This window comes from Bombina bombina, chromosome 10, assembly GCF_027579735.1.
Source record: "Bombina bombina isolate aBomBom1 chromosome 10, aBomBom1.pri, whole genome shotgun sequence".
Classification (NCBI taxonomy): Eukaryota; Metazoa; Chordata; class Amphibia; order Anura; family Bombinatoridae; genus Bombina; species Bombina bombina.
In genome coordinates, this window is record NC_069508.1 from 192,259,742 (window position 1) to 192,272,139 (window position 12,398).

The window sequence follows — 12,398 nt, forward strand, 5'->3', positions numbered from 1 at the left end:
TTAATACACTTTTTACCTCTGTGATTACCTTGTAGCTAGGCCTCTGCAGACAGCCCCCTGATCACATGACTTTTTATTTATCTTTATTTATTATCTATTGACTTGTATTTTAGCTAATTAGTGCAGTGTCATCCACAACCCATGGGCATGAGCACAATGTTATCTACTGTATATGGCCCACATGAACTAGCTGTGTCCTGTTGTGAAAAGAAAATAAAAAAGCATGTGATAAGAGGCTGTCTGTAGTGTCTTAGAAACAGACAGAACTTTAGAGGTTTTAATGTTATAAAGTATATTAATATAACAATGTTGGTTGTGCAAAGCTGGGGAATGGGTAGTAAAGGCGTTATCTATCTTTTTATACAATAACAATTTTGGTGATGACTGTCCCTTTAATCATTTTGATGTATCTGACAGTTTAATGACTTTACTCCTAATGTGTATTAAAGAGACACAAAACTCCAACATTTTCTTTCATAATTGTGATAGAGCATAAACGTTTAATCAACTTTCCAATTGACTTCTATTCTCAAACCTTCCTAGTTATCTTGGTATGTATTGTTTGTAGAAAAGCAGGGAGGTGAGCTCAGGAGAGTGCACGTGCCTCCAGCACTATTTGGCAGTAGTTTAATAAGAATGCTATACATTTGCATGATCACTAGATGGCAGCTGTTTTTTGTCATGTAGTGCTCCAAACATGTGCACACTGCCTATCTAGATATCTCTTCAACAAACAACACCATGAGAACAAAGCAACGTAAATTGGAAACTTTTCTGTCTGAACTAAAAAAAAGAACATTTTTGGATTTCATGTCTCTTTAGATGAGAAACAGAATTCTCAGATTTGCAGAAAGTTGTTAAATGTATTAAGCTAAACTGTTAATTTGTATGAAGATTTGATTTACCAAACTGTATGAAATTGTAAAATAAAGTGTTTTTTTTCAGTAACTGCGGTATCATTTGTCAGTTTCCTACATGAACTTTCTTCACAAAACGTTGGCGACCCTAACCAGATTCAGCCCCTGATGTAACTGTTATGTTGTTACCTTTAACGTGAACTTGGAATTTGCGAGTGTCCTGACCCCCACTGGTGGAAACGCGACATTCCCACAGACCATTGTCCGCAAGGCTCAGGGAGGGCACTGTAAACTCACACGTGCTTTGTTCTCGGTCCAGCACTGCCTTACTGGCCTGAGACGTGAGAAACAGCAAATTAAATAACTATACAGGCACTGCAATCCCCCAGTATACAGAGATAATCATGTGCTTTATTCATATAACATTTATTTTATAGGGACTGTCCGACTGAGCTAATCTGTGTCATAGATGTGATACCCTGAGCACTGAGGTGTTTATTCTGTATTATATGTGTATATAGAGAGAGCCCTGTTTAATCTGTGTCATATATGTGATACCCTGAGCACTGATGTGTTTATTCTGTATTATATGTGTATATAGAGAGAGCCCTGTTTAATCTGTGTCATATATGTGATACCCTGAGCACTGATGTGTTTAATCTGTATTATATGTGTATATAGAGAGAGCCCTGTTATATATGTGATACCCTGAGCACTGAGGTGTTTATTCTGTAGTATATGTGTATATAGAGAGAGCCCTGCTAAATCTGTGTCATATACGTGATACCCTGTGCACTGATGTGTTTATTCTGTAGTATATGTGTATATAGAGAGAGAGCCCTGTTATATATGTGATACCCTGAGCACTGAGGTGTTTATTCTGTAGTATATGTGTATATAGAGAGAGAGCCCTGTTATATATGTGATACCCTGAGCACTGAGGTGTTTATTCTGTAGTATATGTGTATATAGAGAGAGCCCTGTTATATATGTGATACCCTGAGCACTGAGGTGTTTATTCTGTAGTATATGTGTATATAGAGAGAGCCCTGTTATATATGTGTCATATATGTGATACCCTGTGCACTGATGTGTTTATTCTGTAGTATATGTGTATATAGAGAGAGCCCTGTTATATATGTGTCATATATGTGATACCCTGTGCACTGATGTGTTTATTCTGTAGTATATGTGTATATAGAGAGAGCCCTGTTATATATGTGATACCCTGAGCACTGAGGTGTTTATTCTGTAGTATATGTGTATATAGAGAGAGCCCTGTTATATATGTGATACCCTGTGCACTGAGGTGTTTATTCTGTAGTATATGTGTATATAGAGAGAGCCCTGTTATATATGTGATACCCTGAGCACTGATGTGTTTATTCTGTAGTATATGTGTATATAGAGAGAGCCCTGTTATATATGTGATACCCTGAGCACTGAGGTGTTTATTCTGTAGTATATGTGTATATAGAGAGAGCCCTGTTATATATGTGATACCCTGTGCACTGAGGTGTTTATTCTGTAGTATATGTGTATATAGAGAGAGCCCTGTTAAATCTGTGTCATATATGTGATACCCTGTGCACTGATGTGTTTATTCTGTAGTATATGTGTATATAGAGAGAGCCCTGTTAAATCTGTGTCATATATGTGATACCCTGTGCACTGATGTGTTTATTCTGTAGTATATGTGTATATAGAGAGAGCCTTGTTAAATCTGTGTCATATATGTGATACCCTGTGCACTGATGTGTTTATTCTGTAGTATATGTGTATATAGAGAGAGCCTTGTTAAATCTGTGTCATATATGTGATACCCTGAGCACTGAGGTGTTTATTCTGTAGTATATGTGTATATAGAGAGAGCCTTGTTAAATCTGTGTCATATATGTGATACCCTGAGCACTGAGGTGTTTATTCTGTAGTATATGTGTATATAGAGAGAGCCCTGCTAAATCTGTGATACCCTGTGCACTGATGTGTTTATTCTGTAGTATATGTGTATATAGAGAGAGCCCTGTTAAATCTGTGTCATATATGTGATACCCTGAGCACTGAGGTGTTTATTCTGTAGTATATGTGTATATAGAGAGAGCCCTGCTAAATCTGTGATACCCTGTGCACTGATGTGTTTATTCTGTAGTATATGTGTATATATAGAGAGAGCCCTGTTAAATCTGTGTCATATACGTGATACCCTGTGCACTGATGTGTTTATTCTGTAGTATATGTGTATATAGAGAGAGCCCTGCTAAATCTGTGATACCCTGTGCACTGATGTGTTTATTCTGTAGTATATGTGTATATATAGAGAGAGCCCTGTTAAATCTGTGTCATATACGTGATACCCTGTGCACTGATGTGTTTATTCTGTAGTATATGTGTATATAGAGAGAGCCCTGTTAAATCTGTGTCATATATGTGATACCCTGAGCACTGAGGTGTTTATTCTGTAGTATATGTGTATATAGAGAGAGCCCTGTTAAATCTGTGTCATATATGTGATACCCTGTGCGCTGATGTGTTTATTCTGTAGTATATGTGTATATAGAGAGAGCCCTGTTAAATCTGTGTCATATATGTGATACCCTGAGCACTGAGGTGTTTATTCTGTAGTATATGTGTATATAGAGAGAGCCCTGCTAAATCTGTGATACCCTGTGCACTGATGTGTTTATTCTGTAGTATATGTGTATATATAGAGAGAGCCCTGTTAAATCTGTGTCATATACGTGATACCCTGTGCACTGATGTGTTTATTCTGTAGTATATGTGTATATAGAGAGAGAGCCCTGTTAAATCTGTGTCATATATGTGATACCCTGTGCACTGATGTGTTTATTCTGTAGTATATGTGTATATAGAGAGAGCCCTGTTAAATCTGTGTCATATATGTGATACCCTGTGCACTGATGTGTTTATTCTGTAGTATATGTGTATATATAGAGAGAGCCCTGTTAAATCTGTGTCATATACGTGATACCCTGTGCACTGATGTGTTTATTCTGTAGTATATGTGTATATAGAGAGAGCCCTGCTAAATCTGTGTCATATATGTGATACCCTGTGCACTGATGTGTTTATTCTGTAGTATATGTGTATATAGAGAGAGCCCTGTTAAATCTGTGTCATATATGTGACACCCTGTGCACTGATGTGTTTATTCTGTAGTATATGTGTATATAGAGAGAGCCCTGCTAAATCTGTGTCATATATGTGATACCCTGTGCACTGATGTGTTTATTCTGTAGTATATGTGTATATAGAGAGAGCCCTGTTAAATCTGTGTCATATATGTGATACCCTGTGCACTGATGTGTTTATTCTGTAGTATATGTGTATATAGAGAGAGCCCTGCTAAATCTGTGTCATATATGTGATACCCTGTGCACTGATGTGTTTATTCTGTATTATATGTGTATATAGAGAGAGCCCTGTTAAATCTGTGTCATATATGTGATACCCTGTGCACTGATGTGTTTATTCTGTAGTATATGTGTATATAGAGAGAGCCCTGTTAAATCTGTGATACCCTGTGCACTGATGTGTTTATTCTGTAGTATATGTGTATATAGAGAGAGCCCTGTTAAATCTGTGTCATATATGTGATACCCTGTGCACTGATGTGTTTATTCTGTAGTATATGTGTATATAGAGAGAGCCCTGTTAAATCTGTGTCATATATGTGATACCCTGTGCACTGATGTGTTTATTCTGTAGTATATGTGTATATAGAGAGAGCCCTGTTAAATCTGTGTCATATATGTGATACCCTGTGCACTGATGTGTTTATTCTGTAGTATATGTGTATATAGAGAGAGAGCCCTGTTAAATCTGTGTCATATATGTGATACCCTGTGCACTGATGTGTTTATTCTGTAGTATATGTGTATATAGAGAGAGAGCCCTGTTAAATCTGTGTTATATATGTGGTACCCTGTGCACTGATGTGTTTATTCTGTAGTATATGTGTATATAGAGAGAGCCCTGTTAAATCTGTGTCATATATGTGATACCCTGTGCACTGATGTGTTTATTCTGTAGTATATGTGTATATAGAGAGAGAGACCTATTAAATTTGTGTTATATATGTGATACCCTGTGCACTGATGTGTTTTTTCTGTAGTATATGTGTATATAGAGAGAGCCCTGCTAAATCTGGGGTATGCTGAGATATATATATCTATATAAATTTATATATGATATATTTCCATTATCTCACGCACACTATTTTAGAGAGTCTTTTCTGTTGGCATGACTGGGCAGTTTGTGTGAGGTCTGTGAGCATGAGTGGGTAGGTTGTATGAGGTCTGTGGGCATGAGTGGGTAGTTTGTGTGAGCTATGTGGGCATGAGTGGGTAGTTTATGTGAACATTGTATTCATCAGTGGGCAGTTAGTGTGAGAACTGTGGGAATGACTGGGTAGTTTTATGAGGTCTGTGGGCATGAGTGGTTAGCTTTTATGAGGTGTGTGGGTATGACTGGGTAGTTGTATGAGGTATGTGGGCATGAGTGTGTACTTTTATGAGGTATGTGGGCATGACCGGGTAGTTTGTGTGAGGTCTGTGGGCATGAGTGGGTAGTTTGTGTGCGGTCTATGGGCATGAGTTGGCAGTTTTATGAGGTATGTGTGCATAAGTGGGTAGTTTTTATGAGGTATGTTGGCATGAGTGGTTAGTTTGTGTGAGGTATGAGTGGGTAGTTTGTGTGAGGTCTGTGGGCATGAGTGGGTAGTTTTATGAGGTATGTGTGAAGTATGAGTGGGTAGTGTGTGAGGTCTGTGGGCATGGGTGGGTATTTTTATGAGGTATGTGGGCATGAGTGGGTAGTTTGTGGGAGGTATGAGTGGGTAGTTTTATGAGGTCTGTGGGAATTAGTGGGTAGTTTTATGAGGTATGTGGGCATGAGTGGGCAGTTTTTATGAGGTATGTGGGCATGAGTGGGCAGTTTTTATGAGGTATGTGGGCATAAGTGGGTAGTTTGTGTGAGGTATGAGTAGGTAGTTTGTGTGAGGTATATGGGCATGGGTGGACAGTTTGGATGAGGTCTAACTGTGTAGTGAGGATAAAGATAGTGTTTACAAATAATAAAAACATAATTTCCATAAAAAAGGCCTGTTCAGATCTTCTCTATAATCCATAGCTGAAATGACACAATGATACTATAGCAGGGTGTTCAATTACCAAAGGTTAGAGGAATACTACTTACTGTGATAACAGACCCGTCAGGCCGGCGCAGCACAATGCTCTCCATGATGGGCTGAGGATTACCAGATGCTGCGCACCGCAGCGTCGCTGTAGAATTCAGGTTAAATTCAACCTCTGACAGGAGATCTGTGATCTGAGGAATTTTATCTGTAAGGAGAAAAAGTAAAAACATAGTGACAATACAGCGCATAAGAAGCAATAATAAATATTCCATAAGTATTTAGGATTAAAGCATATTCCTGTTGGAATAACAAACATCCGTTATTCTTCCAATAAGTAAAACAAATAAGAGCCTCATGGTGCAGAACAAAGACTTTCTGATGGACAATGTTTAAGAGACTATGTAGGAGGGAACTCACAAAAGTGCAGCACTATATATAAGTGCTGATATTGCAGGCTGGGCTTCTCAGTCTCCCCCTGTCTCTCAGGGATATCAGTGGCAAATCAGATGTTTGTTAGGAAACACAAAGCACACAGAGAAAAGCCAATAGTGCAGCACAATTTTGATGCTAAAGGTGTGAAATGAGTGCATATATTACTCACATGTGGTAGCGCACTAGGAAATAGTGCTGAATATTGCAGGCTGGATAATTTGGCCTCCCAGGAGGAATAATGATGAGTTCAGGAATCCAAAGCCAGCTCCAGGAAAGGAAAAAGGAATAAAGTAGTGCAAGGCAGGTACTAGTACTACCAAAACAATAAAATCAAGAACTAAAATTGTTTTGGTAGTACTAGTACCTGCCTTGTACTACTTTATTCCTTTTCCTTTCCTGGAGCTGGCTTTGGATTCCTGAACTCATCATTATTAATACACAAGGAGGTTATGCCTGAGATGTGAGGTAAATGGTTACTTGTTTGGCATATGAAAAGGTTTATATAGTTTTTGTGCTGCCCTAGGCATTGCAAATCTTCTGCTTGTTATAAAATTACATTTAAAATGTTATTTCCTGATTTAGATAGAGGATACAAATAAATAAAAAAATTATACTTTGCTTCTGTTATTAAGGTGACTTCATTCTCTTGGAATCCTCTGTTGTTAAGGAGGTAGGGAGGCTTAGGAGCATGCACAGGTAACTGTAACCGTAAGATGGCAGTTTTGCAAAAATGCTTTTTTTTTTTTAAAAGTATTATGTATAGTGGAAACAATGCTGCCATCTAGTGCCCAAAAATATTCTCTTCAACAGAGAAGAATAGGAACAAAGTACATTTGTTAATAGAAGTAAACTGGGAACTTGTTTTTAAAATGGTCTCTTCTATCTGAAAGTTCCATTAATAATTAAACATTTAGGGCTAGATTATGAGTGGAGCGCTAACAGTTAGGCGCAAGTGATAAGGGGCTTATCACAGCTGTTTGCACGCATCAGGTTTTTCGCTCGTATTACAAGTTAAAAGTAGATGTGATTGCTTGAACGCAATGGAAGTTAATGCACGTCGGGTTAGTGTGACTTCAAAGCTCCGGTTAACTGTTTCATGAAACAAAAAAGTACCACAAAACACATAAAAAATACAGTTACCGTCATAATAACAACAACTAATAAAAAATATTTAAAAAAAGATTGCAGAAAAAAGTTATAAGGGCTCAAAGATATGAGATCTCAGGTGTTAGAAAATAAGGCAGGAAAAGGGTTTTAACATTGAGATACAAATATGTACATGTCTAAGTATCTATATGTACGTATAAATATATGTGTTTATGTGTGTGTCCATATGTATTTATATGTATTTATAAGTATCTATATGTACGTATATATATATGTTTATGTGTGTGTCCATATGTATTTATATGTATTTATAAGTATCTATATGTACGTATATATATATATATATATGTTTATGTGTGTGTCCATATGTATTTATATGTATTTATAAGTATCTATATGTACGTATATATATATATGTTTATGTGTGTGTCCATATGTATTTATATGTATTTATAAGTATCTATATGTACGTATATATATATATGTTTATGTGTGTGTCCATATGTATTTATATGTATTTATAAGTATCTATATGTACGTATATATATATATATGTTTATGTGTGTGTCCATATGTATTTATATGTATTTATAAGTATCTATATGTACATATAAATATATATGTTTATGTGTGTGTCCATATGTATTTATATGTATTTATTAGTATCTATATGTACGTATATATATATGTTTATGTGTGTGTCCATATGTATTTATATGTATTTATAAGTATCTATATGTACGTATATATATATATATATGTTTATGTGTGTGTCCATATGTATTTATATGTATTTATAAGTATCTATATGTACGTATATATATATATGTTTATGTGTGTGTCCATATGTATTTATATGTATTTATAAGTATCTATATGTACGTATATATATATATATGTTTATGTGTGTGTCCATATGTATTTATATGTATTTATAAGTATCTATATGTACGTATATATATATATATGTTTATGTGTGTGTCCATATGTATTTATATGTATTTATAAGTATCTATATGTACGTATATATATATATGTTTATGTGTGTGTCCATATGTATTTATATGTATTTATATGTATTTATATGTATTTACATACATGGGGACCCATTTATCAAGCTCCATATAGAGCTTGAGGGCCCGTGTTTCTGGCGAGTCTTCAGACTCGGCTGCTCCATAACCTGTCCGCCTGCTCTGAGGAGGCGGACAGACATCGCCACAATTCAACCCGATTGAATACGATTGGGTTGATTGACACCCCCTGCTAGCGGCCGATTGGCTGCGAATGTGCAGGGGGTGGAATTGCACATTCGCAGCCAATCGGCCGCTAGCAGGGGGGGGATTGTTTAAAAAACACACAAGGGCACCCGCAGGCATCCACCCAGAAGGAACCATGCCTCTGTAGTACCTGTCAGACAGAGACCGTAACCTTCAGAAAAACGGCTAGGAAAGCTTGCATGAGACTGACCGGGGAAAACCAATGATAAATGCTGACAGCTTATGCTGTTGACCATTATCGATGTGCAGCGGACATGATCCACTACAGCGGATCATGTCCGCCCGCACACTGATAATTTGGCCCCATAGATAGATATCTATACATATGTATATATTGGAGCCCTTTGTAGTCAAGTAGATGAATACATGACAAGACATGCAATATTCATATTTAATAATGTTTTTAACTTTGTATTTACTGTAAACATTTCACATTCCAATGTTCTGCACATAGGGTAATATGTTCTAAGTATTTATAAATAGATATTCCTATATATATATATACACACACATTGAGGTTATCCACAGCACAGACACGAGGCAGCACATTGGGAGCAGTTATTTCCTCATTGTTAAAGGACTTAATTCAACTTCCACCCTCTGCCCTTCAAATACAAGCAGTGGAGGATAGGAGTGTCTGCTATTCCTGCTTTCCCAGCCCCTTTCAGTGGTTGTTCCAGTCTAACCTCATCAACAGAGCTAAATTGGGAGCTTCTAATGTAAAAGCACCCATTGGAGGAATCTAGAGAGCGATAGAACTTTCCATACAGCTTCCTGCACGGATCTTTAGACAACAAAGGAGACAAGTTCACCCGCTGATTTATTGCAGCATAGACCTTCAGTGACCGTTGTCACATCCCTCTGTTGGCTTTACACTTACCTCATACGATTGAGGTTGTGGATGTAAGTAGATTGTTTACACATTTGGGGATATTGTATACAATATGTTACTTCAGAACAAATGACTCTACCACAACTATAGTTTGTTTCTATAACCGTTACTATAACTATTGGAAATTTTTAAACCAACACTGTATTTTTGTAAAATATTCTATATGGTTTAAATTGACCCTTTATTTGTAAATAGTATCTGATAGATTACAAATAATATTGTGTCAATTTTCCTCTCTTTTTATACCATAGTTTGCGTGCTTGTGAATGTATCTGTGTAGACTGCACTTTGAAATACGCAATTAGTATTATACAAATATGCATTGACATTGTGACATTTCTTCATATGCACATTATACCCAACATGTGCGTGTTTTAGAATATAACTGTGAAATATACAACATATTATAGAGCACATTTTAATTATATCTCAGTATAGCGCTGTGTAGGTTTATACCACTTGCATACTAAGTATCATTTTGAGAGTTCACTAGTACCTCTATTTTTTAACCTCCAGCAGCTTAAAGGGACATTATACACTCATTTTTTTCTTTGCATAAATGTTTTGTAGATAATCTATTTATATAGCCCATAAAGTTTTTATTTTAAATGTATAGTTTTGCTTATTTTTAAATAACATTGCTCTGATTTTCAGACTCCTAACCAAGCCCCAAAGTTTTAGGAGAATACCGACGTATACAGACATCCCAACCTGCAAAAACTAATTTCCAGGAGGGACCCCCCCAAAAAAAAACAAAAAAGAGGGATGAAAAAAAATACTGTCAATATACAAATTGAGAGGACAGTATTTTTTTTCATCCCTCTCTAACTACACACAAACACCGGCCGCCTGCATGATAATATTTTCTCCCCTGTTCATTGGCCACATCACTGTGTCCCTCTATAATTACCGTATTATTAGTTATGTGAGTGATCGGGTTTCGGATACAGACGTGGTGAGCTGAAAATCGTTATTTTGCGGCATTTGCGGCATTCTTGTTAAAAATACCACTTTTTAATCTGAATCACCGTTTACAACTTTTTTTATGAGTATGTAAAATATTATAACGCCTTGTATAACGATGTTGACTGAAATACATTTATCTAGTTGAGTCAGTGGGTACCGTATCAATATATTTGTTATATTGTGGTCGTACTAGTAAGTACTTACTTCAATCCTCGGTGTAGACAGTAGTATATGATCTGACTAGTACCGCAGCAACTGGAAGTGGATCACTGTACAGATGAATGCAAATGAAGCAGACAGCAGCCAATTACAAAACTGCTGAAGTTCAGAAAGGCAGCGATTGCGAGAACAAACAACCAGTTTAGTTACTGCCTAGTAACAGATCGTGCATAACGATTTTTTTTGTGTGGTCATCACACAAAAAATCACTATGCAAGCTCTGTTTCTAGCTGAAGAAATTCAAATATTAACATAGTAAGTTAGTTGCCGTACTAGGTTGAACTTCCGGGATATCCAAATTGATTTGCGGGCGTCAGGGAGCAGCTATTTCAAACCGGGAGACTCCCGGAGCTTCCGGGAGACTTGGGATGTCTGTGTATACCTACTCCAGCTTGCTCCTGTTTGTGTAAAAGGTCTTTTCATATGCAAAAGAAGGGGGGGGGAAGTGTCTTATTTCCCACTTGCAGTGAGTGTTCCAGTAACCTTTTCAACAGAGCTAAACTGAGAGCTTCTAAGTAAGTTTTTAAACGGTTTTATACTGGATTTTTATATCAGTATCTGTGCATCGTATTCTTTATAGTAGTGTCTATTACATGCAGTTATATAAAGATGAGTGTATACTGTGAGGCCTATTTAACAAAGGTCTTGCGGACCTGATCCGACAGTGCAGATCAGGTCCGCAAGACCTCGCTGAATGCGGAGAGCAATACGCTCTCCGTATTCAGCATTGCAGCAGCAGCTCACAGGAGCTGCTGGTGCAACACAGCCCCCTGCAGATTCGTGGCCAATTCGTGGTATTCGATCGGGTTGAATTGTGGCAATTCCTGTCCGTCTGCTCTGAGCAGGCGGACAGGGTTATGGAGCAGCGGTCTTTAGAGCGCTGCTCTATAACTTGTGTTTCTGGCGAGTCTGAAGACTCGCCAGAAACACGGGCCGTCAAGCTCCGTTTGGATCTTGATAGATAGGCCCCTGTACCTTTAACTATTTTACACAATAATTGTTAGCGCCTCCCAGGTTGTTCCACTGTCAAACTCTGTCAGAGTGACAACCTTCAATCTCTTGCTTTCCACTATATATCTATACCTATTTATAATCATCTATAGATATATAGTATATAGGTATAGATATATATTGTACCAAGAATAAGATACCATCAGATAAATGTAGAAATATGTATTTATGAATAAATAGAACATATTTTGCAATGTGAAGAACAATGTAATGTGAAATGTTCATATTTTCATGTCGGGTTAGCGCCCTTGAAAATACGCGATCGTGTTTGTGTTATGTTAGGTATTTTTTACCACTTTATTTGCTCCCTTGACTTTTAGGGGGGAATAAGTTATGGCGTGCACGATATTGTAAGCTCGGCTTTTTATGTGAGTCGCAAGTGAACTTGTAATACGAGCACAACCCGACACGCTCAGAAATCTTACTTCTAGCGCGAGGATGGTGGAAGAGATAGACATAGGACATAATAGATCTAAGAGGGT

At 37.1% G+C, this 12,398-nt stretch overlaps 1 protein-coding gene across 1 annotated transcript in view; it reads right to left on the reverse strand.

Annotated features, from left to right (window-relative positions):
- TIE1 (tyrosine kinase with immunoglobulin like and EGF like domains 1) overlaps positions 1-12,398 on the reverse strand; it is a 154,908-nt gene that overhangs the window by 81,999 nt on the left and 60,511 nt on the right. Inside the window, exons 8-9 of the mRNA XM_053693608.1 lie at positions 6,072-6,217; positions 1,047-1,191 (exon numbers count right to left, since the gene is read on the reverse strand). Coding sequence (XP_053549583.1) covers positions 1,047-1,191; positions 6,072-6,217 — 291 coding nt within the window. The remainder of the gene's footprint in view (positions 1-1,046; positions 1,192-6,071; positions 6,218-12,398) is intronic.